Source organism: Bufo bufo, chromosome 11 (genome assembly GCF_905171765.1).
Source record: "Bufo bufo chromosome 11, aBufBuf1.1, whole genome shotgun sequence".
Taxonomy (NCBI): domain Eukaryota; kingdom Metazoa; phylum Chordata; class Amphibia; order Anura; family Bufonidae; genus Bufo; species Bufo bufo.
The window spans coordinates 63,872,979-63,889,090 of record NC_053399.1 but is presented as its reverse complement, the minus strand read 5'-3'; the positions used below and the strand labels follow the sequence as shown (position 1 = coordinate 63,889,090).

The following is a 16,112-nucleotide window of genomic DNA, read 5'->3' as shown; positions in this document are numbered from 1 at the left end:
CATGCGGTAAAAGCATAAAAAACATTCTTTTATTTCCTGCGCGTGCTATTTTCCAGTCATGCTTGAACAAAAAGGGGGCAGCGGCCTCCTTGCTCTAAAAATGTGTGTGGTCCACCTCCAATTGATTTCAATGAGAATCTGGTAGTTTATACGTTGCATTTTTTCTGCTTGAGGTTTTAATAACTGACGCTGAAAATAAATCTGTGTGCCAAATTTGCATCCAAAATTTAAATTGAAATGGGTAGGATTAAAACTGTCAAAAATTGCACAAAGCGGATTCCATATTCAAGCACAGTAAAATAAAATCTGTCAACACACCCTTTATTGTGTATACCTCTGCTTCATTCAATTACCTATATTGTCATGGTGTTTCTTCCAGGTGGAGTTTCTTGGAGAGGAAGGGACTGGGCTGGGACCTACCCTTGAATTTTATGCCCTGGTGGCAGCTGAGTTTCAGAAAACAGACTTGGGAATTTGGCTGTGTGATGATGATTTCCCAGATGATGAATCTCGACAGGTAACAGAGTATGATGCTGTCCACATGCTCTGCTAAGGCAAATGAACACACAGGAGCAGGGGCAGACTGGAAATTGAAAGTGGCCCTGAAAAAAACAAAAAAAAGTGGCCCCATGTTCTAGGCAGGCCCAAATTAGGTGGGGTTAACACGGGGACAGCAATACCAAATGCTAAACTTCCCTAGCAGAACCAAAAAGCACAGTGCAGAGCAAAATACTGCCCTAGCAGAACCAGATACCATAGTGCAGTACCATATATTGCCCCAGCTGAACCTAATACTATAATGCAGCACAATCTACTGCTCTAGCAGCAGAAGATACCTCCCCAGAAGCTGCCCATCTGTGTTGGCCAGCACCAGCTGCCACATTCTATCCTCCTTCAGTTGTTTCTAATTAATATGGATATGGAGAAAGTGGGAAACGAGCCACAGCAGAGAGCCATCCCTAATAATAACAGCATACTGCTTGCTAGCACTACCAAACACACAGGAGAATACAGTCTCTGATGAGGAAAGAGAACGTCTACATCTTCTCCATTGTTTGCAGATAGCCATGTCTTGTCTTTTGTTCTCACTTTTCCATCATCCTGCATACCTTCTAATTACAAACTGTCCATTCTGGTGTCCCCACAGTGTCAGCCTGCTGCCACCTCCAATACGGTGCTCCCTACTGCCCCTAAATGTACTATACTTCTGTAACAATAGTGCCTGCAGTAGTAGTAATACTCCCCAAAACGCCCCCAGTAATAATAATAATGCCCTCATTAAGCTCCCACTAATAATGCCTGTAATAGTGCCAGTATTAATGTCTCCTATTGTGCGCATCCCAGTAATAAACTGCCTCCAGTAACGACCCCAGTATTAAAAAAGAAAAGCCCCAGTAACACCCCCTATAGTGCTGCCAGTAATGTCCCTCACAGTGCCCCCTCAGTAATGCCTCCCGGGCAAAGCTCCCACAGTGCTTCAGTAATGCCCTCCCATTAGTGTCCTCCCAGTAATGCCCCCTAGCAATTTCCCCTCAGTAATGACCCCCCCAACAATATGAAAATACATTAGGGGGAATTTATCATGAGGATGATATTTGAAGTCTGTTTTGAGTGAGTATGCTTTGACATACTTTATGCCACATTTATCAAATGTCTCATGTTTGATAAATGTTTTTCATCCTTAAACCTAACACTTTTTTCTTGAAAGCTTCTCCAGTTTTCCTACTTGAACCTCCTACTGGAGTGAGATTTTGTGATGATAAGTCTGGAGTGAAACTTGTTAACATTGCTAATCACACCTACTTTTCTACCCACATTACAAAACTAGAGTGTTTGGTGTAAAAATGCAAAAAAGTTGTGCAAGAGCAACTTTTTAAAGCTAGAATTCTGGTGTAAAGGTATGATGAATCAGGGTTATTAGGTAAAAAGGACATGCAACCAAATCTTAGAAAAACAAACAAACACAATATGGAGAGCATGGATCTGGGGGCCATTATCCTCTTTTAATAAGTCCACCCAGTACACTGCCGGCTCCCGGTGTCTGAGGAGCTCACGCTAGGTCACTTGCAAGATCCTGTCCATGTGCATCAGCCTCGTGGCACACAAGACCCATATCCACTTTGTAGCTGAGAGGCAGAGCTTGGGCATCGGTAACATGACCTGAAAGTAAGAGCATGCTTCCCTAGTAACACAACATGGCCCACCACATTCTGTACTGAAGACACGCTGCCAGTGTAGATGCCAGGACCTAGGAAGCAAAAGGACCTTTGGTGATGTCATTACCGTGATCAGTCACGGGTGGGAGGAGTCAGGGTCAGACTGTTGCTTGAGGATCTTCTCACAATTTGCTGTTGATCTATAGCAGGGCCGGCGACAGCTTCAATGTGTATTGCAGAGAGGGCCACCGGCCCTGCTGTAATGTTATGATGCCACAATGGGTGAAGTTGGGGCACCTGCGGCCCACAGCATACTAAGAGCAATTGGCTTGGGAATATTCCTGGTAGAGTACATTACCAATCCTCCCCTACATACCCTACACCTCCCCAGACATCAGCTGATCACAAATTTTATTTCTATGCATATTAAATCAAACAGTTTAATTAATTAAAAAAACAGCCCACAACTATATTATCATTTTACTCTTAGTAATCTTGTGTAATTTTTACCAAACTATATATTTAAAAAAAAAAAAAATCTGTGTGTGGTTTATTGGATATCTATAAAACAATCATAAAATTGAAAAAACAGTATTTCAGATATTAAGATATTCTCATGTTAAAAGAGCAAAATTGGACAAGGGAACATTCTTTGTTAATCTGCTAAAATGACAAGAACATTCTGGTGCAGTTTTGTCCCATAGTTGGTCACCTAGGATTTGGGTTGACAGACCCTTGTCTTCGCCACTGAACAACTCTAAGCCCAAAAGTTACTCTCTCTGTGTATGCTTATTGTTAGGATATGATTCTAGTTAAACATAAATGTAGAGTATCTAACCTTTGTGTTATCTCCTAGGTTGACTTGGGTGGTGGCTTGAAACCTCCTGGATATTATGTGCAGCGGTCATGTGGACTATTCATAGCTCCCTATCCTCAGGATAGTGAAGAACTGGATAGAGTGACCAGGCTTTGTCATTTTCTGGGTATATTTTTGGCAAAATGTATACAGGACAATCGCCTAGTAGACTTGCCTATATCTAAGCCCTTCTTCAGGCTCATGTGTATGGGTGATATCAAAAGCAATATGAGCAAACTGTTGTATGCCTCTAGGGGTGAGGAAAGTGAGCACTGTACTGAAAGTCAATCTGAAGCCTCCACAGAAGATGGACATGATGCCCTCTCTGTGGGAAGCTTTGAGGAAGACTCTAAATCTGAGTTCATCTTGGATCCACCAAAACCAAAACCACCAGCCTGGTTCCAGGGTATATTGACATGGGAGGACTTTGAACTTGTAAACCCACACCGTGCCCGCTTTCTCAGAGATATTCGTGAACTTGCCGTGAAAAGGAGACATATTTTGAGTAATCGCAGCTTGTCTGAGGATGACAAAAACACACAACTCCAAGAGTTGATGCTAAAGAATCCATCTGGTTCTGGACTTCCAGTCAGCATTGAAGATTTAGGGTGAGTTTTGGAGAATTAACATTTGCAGAAGGCAAGGATTTTGCAATGGAGGTTTATAGAAGAATTGTAGAAGGAGATCTTTTTTTCATTCCTTCATTTTGTATAGTATAGACATGGGGTTAGAATTCCACTTTAATGGGATCAATTGTTGACAGATTGTAGAATTTCTTACAATGCACATTTAACTCTCATCTACAAGAATTTTGCTTTCCCACTTCCCTTGGTTGAACTTGATGGTTTCGGCTGTGCCTAACTATGTGCGTTTTTCTTAAAACTTTGCATACTTAAAGGGATTAGTCCCTAATCTGTTGTGTGACATACATCTGTATGTTACATCATGTCTTACCACCATCACACAGTAGGTAGCTCTCGATTCCTCATCTAAAGGCTATGTAAACTCCTACAAACCTCTGCCACTGCGTCCATAGGGTGCAAGATGGCAGTGGTGATATGATTGACCCATATGACTGCTTTCTTTGCTGTCCCTGGTTAGATCCTCTTTTGCGCTTAATGTATTCATTACAGTTCAGCACATGTGCAGAAGAGGATCTGTCCAGAAAAAGAGCAGAAAGCAGTGACGTGGGTGATCACATAACTGCCACCATCATCTTCCCTATGGACGTAGCAGCAGAGGATTTTAGGAGTTTACATAGCCCACAGATGGGGATCCCAGACCTGCTGCTGCACAATGGAGATAAAATATGATGTGACATACAGATGTAGCACACCAAAAATAGATTAGGGACATATAAAAAATAGTTTTGGAAATCGGCCTATATACATTTACGAGAAATCTCGACTGTTTTTCCACTCAGGCTTAATTTCCAGTTCTGTCCTTCATCTCGTGTTTATGGCTTTAGTGCAGTAGACCTGAAACCTAATGGTGAAGATGAGGTAAGAAAATAAGATTCTATCTCTTTCTACAAGAATGTGCAGTTTTTCCTTGTTTGCTAAGAAGGTATAGGGTTGTGCCAAGATTGAAAGTTATCCTGATGGAGTGTCAGGCCGGACTTGCGCCCATCGCCTCCATCCATTCTCTATGGCACTGCCAGAGATAGCGAAGTACAGCGCTTAGCCTGCCGCTGCATAGGCGGACTACAACCGATCCATTAACTATTCCCTGTCTTGTGGATAGGGGTAACTGCCATACTTGGCACAACCCCTTTTAATATATCATGGAAAGTTTTGATTGTTTCTAATGTTTGAAAAAAACTGTGCTTACAAACAGTGGAGAGAAATATTCTTCTGTACACCCAGAGGCTGAAAACCCATCCTGCTCTCATCCAACTCAGGAGAGAACTCGGACACATGCAGTGGTGTCCGTTGGATATGATCAGGGCGGCTCCTCATCTTCTGGTTGTAAAAGATAATTCATGAACGTGTTGGGAAATTGAAACACAAAGGATATTGGAAAGCTGTGCAGCTTTTTACTGCAGGGAAAAACAGTATGTTAGATGGACTATGGTAAGGGGCCCGCAACCTTCTGCATTCCAGCTGTGGTGAAACGACAACTCCCATCATGCTATTTTCACTTCCATGGGAAGCAAATATGCATGCTAGGAGTCGTAGTTTAACAACAGCTGGAGGTTGCCGACCCCATTTCTATGTGTGTGTTCCACTCACTTGATTCTTTCTTGCAGTTGGTGACTATAGACAATGCTGAGGAATATGTTGATCTGATGTTTGACTTCTGTATGCAGACTGGTGTTCAAAAACAAATGGAGGCATTTAGAAGTAAGTTTGTGGGGTTTAAAGTACGTAAATTTTTGGCGGTTGGAATGTAAAGTGACTGTCATCTGTAAAACAGTTGTCAGGTGTATAGAGTATAATTAGACACGTTACCCAATTCACTGACCACAACTCTGGCCTTTTAATGGAAGTCTGCCAGCATTCTTAACCCTCTCAAAACCACGACTGCACTAGGTGATGGGGAGAGCAGTTTAAACATGCCTAGATTGATGGTTGTGATTGGATGCTAGAGCCACCTCTGAAGAGCAGAGAAGAAGGGTTGGAAGGCATTCGGTGCAGAGACATTGCATGTGAAGAGAACGCCCCTGGGGCATTTGTAATAACAGTTCCAGAGGGGTTAAATCTGCATGACCATTAACTTCGTTATATTTAAATTGCCCTCCCTGTCACCTTTATAGCGTGTTCAGCTGTTTTTAGAGGCCAAAACTGCTGACAGATGCACATTAAGAAATGAGAAGACTTGAAATTTGGATCTTCATGTTAAAAATGCACACATTATTTAGGCAGTCTTTGGTAGTCTATAGTTATTGCAGTTACTTTGGGACCTTTGATAATTTACTGCTGCGACTGTTTTGGCTTTCCAGGAGCTCCCGAAAATCGAGGTTTATCGTTTTTTTTAAATCTCCGCTCCTACCTAATACACTGCTCAAAAAAATAAAGGGAACACTTAAACAACACAATGTAACTCCAAGTCAATCACACTTCTGTGAAATCAAACTGTCCACATAGGAAGCAACACTGAGTGACAATCAATTTCACATGCTGTTGTGCAAATGGGATAGACAACAGGTGAAAATTATAGGCAATTAGCAAGACACCCCCAATAAAGGAGTGGTTCTGCAGGTGGTGATCACAGACCACTTCTCAGTTCCTATGCTTCCTGGCTGATGTTTTGGTCACTTTTGAATGCTGCCGGTGCTTTCACTCTAATGGTAGCATGAGACGGAGTCTACAACCCACACAAGTGGCTCAGGTAGTGCAGCTTATCCAGGATGGCACATCAATGCGAGCTGTGGCAAGAAGGTTTGCTGTGTCTGTCAGCGTAGTGTCCAGAGCATGGAGGCGCTACCAGGAGACAGGCCAGTACATCCGGAGACGTGGAGGAGGCCGTAGGAGGGCAACAACCCAGCAGCAGGACCGCTACCTCCGCCTTTGTGCAAGGAGGAACAGGAGACGCACTGCCAGAGCCCTGCAAAATGACCTCCAGCAGGCCACAAATGTGCATGTGTCTGCTCAAATGGTCACAAACAGACTCCATGAGGGTGATATGAGGGCCCGACGTCCACAGATGGGGATTGTGCTTATAGCACAACACCGTGCAGGACGTTTGGCATTTGCCAGAGAACACCAAGATTGGCAAATTCGCCACTGGTGCCCTGTGCTCTTCACAGATGAAAGCAGGTTCACACTGAGCACATGTGACAGACGTGACAGAGTCTTGAGACGCCGTGGAGAACGTTCTGCCTGCAACATCCTCCAGCATGACCGGTTTGGCATTGGGTCAGTAATGGTGTGGGGTGGCATTTCTTTGGAGGGCCGCGCAGCCCTCCATGTGCTCGCCAGAGGTAGCCTGACTGCTATCAGGTACCGAGATGAGATCCTCAGACCCCTTGTGAGACCATATGCTGGTGCGGTTGGCCCTGGGTTCCTCCTAATGCAAGACAATGCTAGACCTCATGTGGCTGGAGTGTGTCAGCAGTTCCTGCAAGACGAAGGCATTGATGCTATGGACTGGCCCGCCCGTTCCCCAGACCTGAATCCAATTGAGCACATCTGGGACATCATGTCTCGCTCTATCCACCAACGTCACGTTGCACCAGACTGTCCAGGAGTTGGCAGATGCTTTAGTCCAGGTCTGGGAGGAGATCCCTCAGGAGACCGTCCGCCACCTCATCAGGAGCATGCACAGGCGTTGTAGGGAGGTCATACAGGCCATGGGTTGAAAAATTTAATTTCCATTTTTTTTTTTTTTGTGTGTGATTTTGTTGTCGGCACATTCAACTATGTAAAGAACAAAGTATTTCAGAAGAATATTAAATTAATTCAGATCTAGGATGTGTTATTTTTGTGTTCCCTTTATTTTTTTGAGCAGTGTATATATATTGCCTTTAATGTGAATATATTCTTAAAGCAGCCAATCTAGTTCTCTTATGGAGATAGTAAGAGACATAACCATGAACTGCTTGTCAGTGTCACATTGTTTCTGTTGACTTTTTACCTAGGTGGCTTTAATAAAGTATTCCCTATGGAGAAACTGGGTTCTTTCAGCCCCGAGGAGGTCCAGATGATTCTTTGTGGAAACCAGTCTCCCTCCTGGTCTGCCGAAGACATCATCAATTACACAGAGCCCAAGCTAGGTTACACAAGAGAAAGGTAAGTTGCTATTGATGGAAGTATCTCCAGACTTCAAGACCGATGACTTTCTAAGGTCAATTTTAGGGTGAATATTTTCACACTTCTATACTTTGATTCATGTTTAATAATTGAGTCAAATATTTATTATGACACTGCTTTCATCTATGAGGATTTGTAGTGAAAAACCATGAATTTGCTTAATATTTTCCTACCTTGGCAAAACCTCACATTGATTCTTTCTTTCAGTAAACTGTCAAATAGCAACAAAAAATAAAGCTTTGTTCACATTGGCCTAACGGCTTCTGTTTGATAACAGATCCCACTTGCAGTATAATGGAACCGTTTGGTTTCAGGGCCTTTTTTTAACAGGATAAAATAGCGTAGCAAGGATCAAAAACTGGTAGGAATGGAACGAACCTGTGGTCTCATCCTTGGGGTATTCCCATCACATACAATTGGGGCATATCGCTAGGATATGCCCCCATTGTCTGATAGGTGCGGGTCCCACCTACAACCTGCACCTACAACGAGAACAGAGCTGTGGCTGGAGGACCCCGGATTTCCCGGGGTCCGTCCACCACCAAGTGCTGCTCCCATTCATTTCTATGGGGCAGCGCTCAGCTATTTTCTGCAGCCCCATAGAAATAAATGGAGGGTGGCTGCGCATGCGCAGTGCGCCCTCTGTTCATTCCCCCACTCTGTTCTCATTGTAGGTGCGGGTTCCAGAGGTGGGACCCGAACCTATCAGACAATGGGCATATCCTATGAGATGGCAAAACCCCTTTAACCCTGTACTGACCACAGCAGCACAGTCTAAGCCAGTCATGGCGTGTGGGGGAGGGGGGCTGGACTCATTAGCTCCTGCTGGAACAATGATCCAGAGATTTCGGATTCCCAAATTTTGGGTCTGAAAGAAATTTTTCCCCTCAATGAGACCACTGCCTAATATGGTTTTTACCTTCTTCTGGATGAACTCAGTGGAGTTATAGGTTGGACTTGATTGACCTGTGCTTCAGGTCCCTTTACATTGCACAAGTGAGCAGACTATTGTCGGTAAGGAAGCATTCCTTCCTGGCAACCGCCTGTTCGTCAGTGAAGGAGACTGCTCCATTTACATGCAGAGATCCTCTCCACGGTATGGGGAGGAGTGATCGCTAATACCATCGCTCATCCCCATACAGAATCATTATTCATGGGCAGCAGAGGCTGATCAGACGGTACAATCTGCTGCCAGCAAACAATGATTTAGAGGTCTGTACAAACAGTCCTATTACTCAAAGAACAACAGTAATCAGCGGCACCTTTACTCCAGCAAATTATCACTAATGAGTGTTCGTACAAAGGATCGTTAGCGATAATCTGCCCAAGCATCAGGCCTTAAAGGGGTTGTCAGCAAATGGGATTTATCATGTAGATAAAGTTAATACAAGTCACCTACTAATGCGTTATAATAGAAAAATGAATCATGCCAGCAAAGGAGGCAATAAGGACAATTGGATTATACACTTGCTCATTTCCAGGGGTTATGACTGCCCTGCAATTTTATGGTGGTTGGGACCGTGGGACTGCACATAGGCATGCAGATCCCATCCTGGCTACCTCGTATCTGTGGCTGCAGTGGTGGTCGTAACAAGAGATTTCAGGTTATGAAATTTGTTCACGCTTCGTTTACTGGTAAAAGGTGAATTGCGTTATGGATTCCATTACCACGGACCATAACGCAATTCTATGACTGAATGCATAACGGAATGCCTTTAGAGACATTTTGTTATTCATTCCGTCATAATAGAAGTCTATGGGCTGCAAAACGGATCTGTCCCATTTCTGTTATGCAAGACAGGACTCCCTAGGTAACCCTAGAAAACAAGCAGTGTATAATGTGATGGAAAAATTAATGCAGCCAGCAAAGGAAGCAATATGGGCAATCACAATACATTAGTAAGTGCCTCGTATTAACTTTTTCCACATAATAAATGCTATTTGCTGAAGTGACACAACACCCTTAACAGGGTTTTTAATTTTGAGCCTCTAAATTTAAACAATTACATTTGCAGTGTATATAATTTGCATAATTTCTAATATACAATTCAATGAATTCACATAAAATGTGAAAAATGTAAACACTTCTTAGCATTTGTAAAACATTAACATTTGTTCAACTAAACGTGAACTATAAAGACAATTAAAGGGAGTCCGTCACCTCATTTTTACCAATATAATTAACAGCATTGCCCCACAGAAGATTGCAAATGCCTTCCAAACCTACCTGTGTGTACTTTGTCTTTATTCCATGTCCAGGTGCCCGGCTGGGCGAGCTTTGCTGTTCCAAGTGCCCAAAGCAAACCAGACTTAAAGGGGTTATCCCATCATAATGATCACTGTTAAATCTGTTAATGATTTGACAGTGATCATTTTTGTAAATATACTTTATTAACAAATTCCCACCGATTAGGAGAAAATTCATCCCCACTTACCTTATTGTTGTGACTCGGTCTCCCCTGGTTACGACCACCGCTCTTCCGCAAGATCCCGATGGTCGCGCTTGCCCAGAAGACTTCTTCTTTTCTCCCGGCCGGGCCACTTGCTGTCCTGAACGCGCACGCTGCCGCGCATGCGCGACGGTGACTTCTTCCCGGCCAGAATAGTACAGAGCTGCGAACGCGCACGCCGGCTCTGTACTATACTGGCCAGAAATAAGTCACATTGCGCATGCGCGGCAGCGTGCACGTTCAGTCCAGCGCGCGGCCCGGCCGGGAGAAGACTTCAATCAAGATAAAGCCCGCCCCCAGCCAGAATCCAGGAAGTGAACGCGCGGTGGCAGCAGGTAAGTATGAAACTGCTAAGTGGGATAACCCCTTTAAAGGAGTTCTCGGGGTTCAGGGCTGAACTTGGATATAAGCTCTTCTTTATTCATTGACTACATATGAGTGGAGCATTGGAGCAAGAAAAGATTTAGCAAAAGCTGTAATTTATCAATTTAAACCTTTCTGAACGTAAGACCACTCCCGTACACATCAGTGACCGACAGATATCTATGTATACAAACTTACACAGAGAATGCTGTCAGTCATTGATTAGAAGGTCCCCGTATACAACTGAACTCTGAAAACAGAGACTTAAATGTATAAATTACAAGTTTTACTAAATCTTTTCCCACTAAACTGTATATCGATCTGCTCAGCTCTGCCTGCAGATTGCATTGCATTTTGTGGCGACAGGTCAACTTTAACCATTGAATTCAAGTGATGCTGACTAGATTATGCTTTCCTCTCTCGTAGCCCTGGCTTCCTTCGTTTTGTACGAGTTCTTTGTGGAATGTCCTCTGATGAAAGAAAGGCTTTTCTACAGTTTACAACTGGGTGCTCTACATTGCCTCCTGGAGGACTAGCCAATCTGCATCCACGCTTAACTGTTGTTAGAAAGGTGAGCTCTGCAAGTCTTAAGATTGTGTGTGTATATATATATATATATAGATCTATCTCTGAATATAAAACGACAGTGCTATGTCACAATAGTGATGTATCCTTCGAGCCGTTCTGTCACAAAGGGTTAACTGTTGGTCTAGTAGTGAGAATGGTACTTTCAGTTTGTGCTGGTCATCTAATAACCCATATTTGAGTGTCTAAAAGGTCACAAACACTTATTTAAGCCACATTCTAATCAGTAAGATAAGAATTGACTAGAGACTCTCAAGGACTTTTTGCTCAAAATGAGTACAATGCAATAAAAAAATGCCTCAAAAGGTGTACATAGCCTTTAACCCCTTAGTGACCACCCATACGTGTTTTTACAGCGGTCACTAAGGGGCCTTAGGCTGGGCCGCCGCGTTTTTACAGCGGCCCAGTTTAAGCGCTGCACGGCTCCCCCGTGCAGCGGGAGCACGGACCTGGCTCTCACATGAGAGAGCAGGGATCCGGCTAACAGCCCCGACCGGCAGGAGTGCCGATCCGGGCTGTTTAACCCTTTACATGCCGGGCGCAATGGCGCCCGCTCCATGTAAAGTGGTGACAGAGGGAGCGGACTCCCTCTGTCTCCCATCAGCACCCCGAAAATGCGATCGCGGGGTGCTGATGTGCTGGGAAGCTTACCTTGCTTCCGATCAGTGCCCCGAGCCTGTCTTCAGTTATTTCCAGCAGGCTGTGCCTCTCTGGCGCAGCCTGCTGGTCAATGTTTGAATAGCATTGCTATTGAAATGCAATGCATTATAGAGATAATGCATTACATTTTAAAAGCAATCAAAATACTGTATATTATAGTCCCTTTGTGGGACTATTAAGTAGTAAAAAAAATAGAAAAAAAATACACATTTATTAAATAAAAAAAATTCCATTATATGCATTTTTTTCCATTGAAAATACGCTTTTCAATGAAGAAAATTGCAAAAAGAAAATATCCCCCATATGTTTGGAATTGCCGCGTCCGTAACGACCGGGACTACATAAATATTACATAAATTATCCCCTATGATAAAAAATAAAAAAAAGACAGAATTTCGAATTTATTCTTAGTTTCCACCGAAAAAAACCGTAATAACAAGCGATCAAAAAGCGGCATTTACTCCAAAATCATACCAATGAAAAATACAAGTCATCTTTCAAAAATCAAGCCCTCACACAATTCCATATAAAAAAAAAAGTTATGGTTCTTGTAAAGTGGCAATGCAAAATCATTTTTTTGGTTAATAAAAGGTGTTTTATTGCAAAAAAAAGTAGTAAAACGTAAACAAAATTATAAGTATTTAGTATCACTGTAATCGTACTGACCCAGAGAATAAAGATATTATGTTATTTGTACCGAAAAATGAACGCCAAAAAATGTATAATGTAAAAACGCAGTGGTAGTATTGCTATTTTCCCCCATCTCCCTCCCAGAAAGAGTTAATAAAAGTTAATCAGAAAGTTATGTGTACCCCAAAATGGCGCCATTAAAAACTACAACTTGTCCCGTAAAAAACAAGCCCTCATAAAGCTATATAGATGAAAAAATAAAAAAGTTATAGCTCTTGGAACGAGACCATAAAAAAAGGAAGAAAAACGCTTGGTCATAAAGGCCCAAACAGGCTTGGTCACTAAGGGGTTAAAACCACAAAGAGAAAACTGCAATAGAAGCCTGCTTATCTAGCACTTAGCGATCATTCAAGTTTTTTGGATTTACATTTTTTTGTATACATAGGTGTGTGTTTATATGTAAAGCACTTACTGATACACTTTTTTTGCTTACTGCGTAAGTGAGAAAAATGAGCGATCAATGAAAATGACTTAAGTTTTTTTTTTTGGGGGGGGGGGGGGGGAAAGAATGAAAACTTTTTCTTTTTTTTTAACTTGTCAGAAATACTGTTTGCTGTAGGATTTTTCATAATTAGTTCCTGTTGAACTGGTTAAAAGAAAATTTACATAATATGTACAAGACCGGGCCATTTACCCGCCTTCCTGACCAGACGCATTTTTCGTTTTTTTTTTTTTTTTTAGTACGTGCGTCTTTAAACGCCGGAACATTTTTTCCATTCAGTTATGTGAATAATATTTGCACCTTTTAAGGTGATATATGGGGCTTTTTTTTGCCTTTTGTATTTTAGTATTTTTAGTTTTTATACCGTATTTTTCAAAAAGTGCCCCTGCGTCTTATGGGGCGAATGCTGGCAATTTACATTGCAGTCTGCGATGCTCCAGCATCGCAGACTGCGATGTATTAGTGAGGAGGAAGGAGGGGCTGTAGTAGATGGGGAGAGCGGCGGGCAGTGCAGGCACTATACTCTGGCCCGCCGCTCAGTATGTACTGTATTATACCTAGTGTTATTCATAATATCTAAACTGCGCTCCCCCTGCTCCCCATCTGTACCGTACTTACCGTTACACGTCACACTCCGTCTCCTGTAGTAAGCGCTAGCAGGCAGGCCGGGCTGCAGGCGGCCGTTACTCACTGAGGTCACGTGCCTGCTCCGCCTACTTTATGAATGAAGCAGGCGGAGCAGGCACGTGACCTCAGTGAGTTACGGCCGCCTGCAGCCCGGCCTGCCTGCTAGCGCTTACTACAGGAGACGGAGTGTGACATGTGTAACGGTAAGTACGGTACAGATGGGGAGCAGGGGGAGCGCAGTTTAGATATTATGATTAACACTAGGTATAATACAGTACATACTGAGCGGCGGGCCAGAGTACAGTGCCTGCAATGCCCGCCGCTCTCCCTGCCTACTACAGCCCCTCCTTAGGGATCTATGGATGTGATAATGATGGGGGGATCTGTGGATGGCATTATGATTGGGTGGGGGGGAGGTCTGTGGGTGGCATTATGATGGGGGGGGTCTGTGGATAGCATTATGATGGGGGGGGGGGACCTGTGGCAGGCACTGGTATGGGGGGGGGGGGGGGGAATCTGTGGATGACACATATAGCAGTGTCATCCACAGATCCACTACCCCATAACAGTGCCATCCACAGATCCCCCCCCCCCCCCACCATCATAATGCCATCCACAGATCCCCCCCACCATAATGCCATCCACAAATCCCCCACCCCATAACAGTGCATCATCCACAGATCCCCCATAATAGTGTCATGCACAGACCGCCATTAGTTCAAACCCACCAAAAGCACACCTTTTGGTTAAAAATATTTTTTTCTTATTTTCCTCCTCAAAAACCTAGGTGCGTCTTATAGGGCGAAAAATACGGTACCCAGGAAATTTTTATTTTATTTTTTCACACTTGTTCATTTCTTTAATAGCACAATATGGTATATGAGATGTATGGGCTATAGTCACCTGGGCGGATCTAGAAGAATCGGTGTGGTGCCTGGTGGCATTTGTTATTTTATTTTACACCTTGTGCTTCCCATAAGGTCATACAAGACAAAACCTTTGGGTGACATTTTACATTACATTTCTTTTTAATTACAGATTTTTGTTTTAACAGTGTCTCATATATTAATCCTAGTTCCAGGGGAACACAGCCCCCAGACAGGTTGTACAAGTCTGTGCTGCCTTACTGCAAAGATGATCTTGGTCTGCTAAGACCTAGGATCTCACGTAGACATCCGGCCCCCCCCGGTGATCACATGATCACTAGGACTGGATCGCTGTTTCCTAATCTGTATACACAGTGATGCAGGAGACAGGGGTAGTAAGAAACCGTCCTTGTTTCCTCTGTGGGGAGACCCTCTACCTGTGCTCCACGATTAACGTGCCGCTGTGATCGCTGCAAAAAGTTTATAAAGTCTGTGCAGGCTGTTAGAAGCAATGTTTACAGCATATTTTCACATGAAAACTCTGATTCTGTAAATTAACACCGTCAGATTTAAAGTATGTCATAATTTTTTTTGTAAGGTTGATGCAACCGATGCTAGCTACCCGTCTGTGAATACCTGCGTGCATTATCTTAAGTTGCCAGAATATTCTTCGGAGGAGATAATGAGAGATCGCCTGCTTGCTGCTACCATGGAGAAAGGATTCCATCTGAACTGAGAGTTATCCTGGGCTGACAGGACACTACAAATTGTTACTTGCAGCACTCCCCCTCTCGTGTTTGTGTGCTGAGAAAAGACATGGTCATTCTTCCTCTCGCTGTGTGTTTCTTACACTCACTCTGCGAGGCTTTAAGAGAGAGAGTGGGTGTAATGCCTTTGTTAATTGTTTTCTTGTTTGCTGCTAATGATAAAATGGTCTTTTGTCCTGGCATGACTGAAGGAAAACACTTAGTCTGCCACTTCATCCTGGCAGCAGCTGCTTTGAAGGGCAGTAAACACCCCTCATATGCCTCTTAGGGTTACTGCTTGTCAACACTCAAGACATTGTAAAAGTGTAACGTCTGTTGTATGAACATAATACACTACGTCAGCAACTCCTGGCCCCCAATGTCCTGCATCCAACTCTCATTTTGCTAGCTTTAAACTAACATGCCAGAAAGCTGCTTACATGAAATGTAGAACGTTAATGGACATCTGAAGCTTCTCAGCCCCTTCTTTCAGTACTTTTTATTTTTCTTTGTAATGGTGCCTGCACTATTTAATTCCCTCTAGTGTTTACTTTGTATTTTTCTTTCTCCTTACGTTATAACCATGCACCTTTGTTATTATAGTGTCCTCCTTAATCTGGAAGGATTGGAATTTTTTAAGCCCCTGCTATGCAGATTGAACTGAAGTGTTTGTGCAAAATCCAAATAAAGCTTCAACGCTATGATGATTTCAATCCCTACAACAATGTACAATGGCATAGAGCCAATTATACCCCTTAATTTTTCAACTCCTGTGCAGAAGGCTGTTCCTCGCACTTAAGGGGTTAAAAAAAAAAAGAAGAAGATTGCTCTCTTGTATTTTCTTTGTATATTATAAACATTTATTTAACTTGTTGCAGTTTGAAGTAAAAAAAAAAGTTAATAAAGAATTTAAAACAAAA

General features: G+C 43.0%; 1 protein-coding gene across 3 annotated transcripts in view; it reads left to right on the top strand.

Moving 5' to 3' along the window:
* The window catches only part of HECTD1 (HECT domain E3 ubiquitin protein ligase 1), an 86,941-nt gene extending 70,829 nt beyond the window's left edge, over nucleotides 1-16,112 (top strand). For 2 of the 3 annotated variants that reach the window (XM_040411171.1, XM_040411169.1), the window contains 7 exons: nucleotides 380-517; nucleotides 3,013-3,620; nucleotides 4,436-4,514; nucleotides 5,261-5,354; nucleotides 7,592-7,742; nucleotides 11,003-11,147; nucleotides 15,045-16,112. In XM_040411171.1, the coding sequence (XP_040267105.1) occupies nucleotides 380-517; nucleotides 3,013-3,620; nucleotides 4,436-4,514; nucleotides 5,261-5,354; nucleotides 7,592-7,742; nucleotides 11,003-11,147; nucleotides 15,045-15,182 (1,353 nt within the window). In that variant the 3' untranslated portion in view covers nucleotides 15,183-16,112. The remainder of the gene's footprint in view (nucleotides 1-379; nucleotides 518-3,012; nucleotides 3,621-4,435; nucleotides 4,515-5,260; nucleotides 5,355-7,591; nucleotides 7,743-11,002; nucleotides 11,148-15,044) is intronic. The other variant, XM_040411170.1, reaches the window with a different exon arrangement.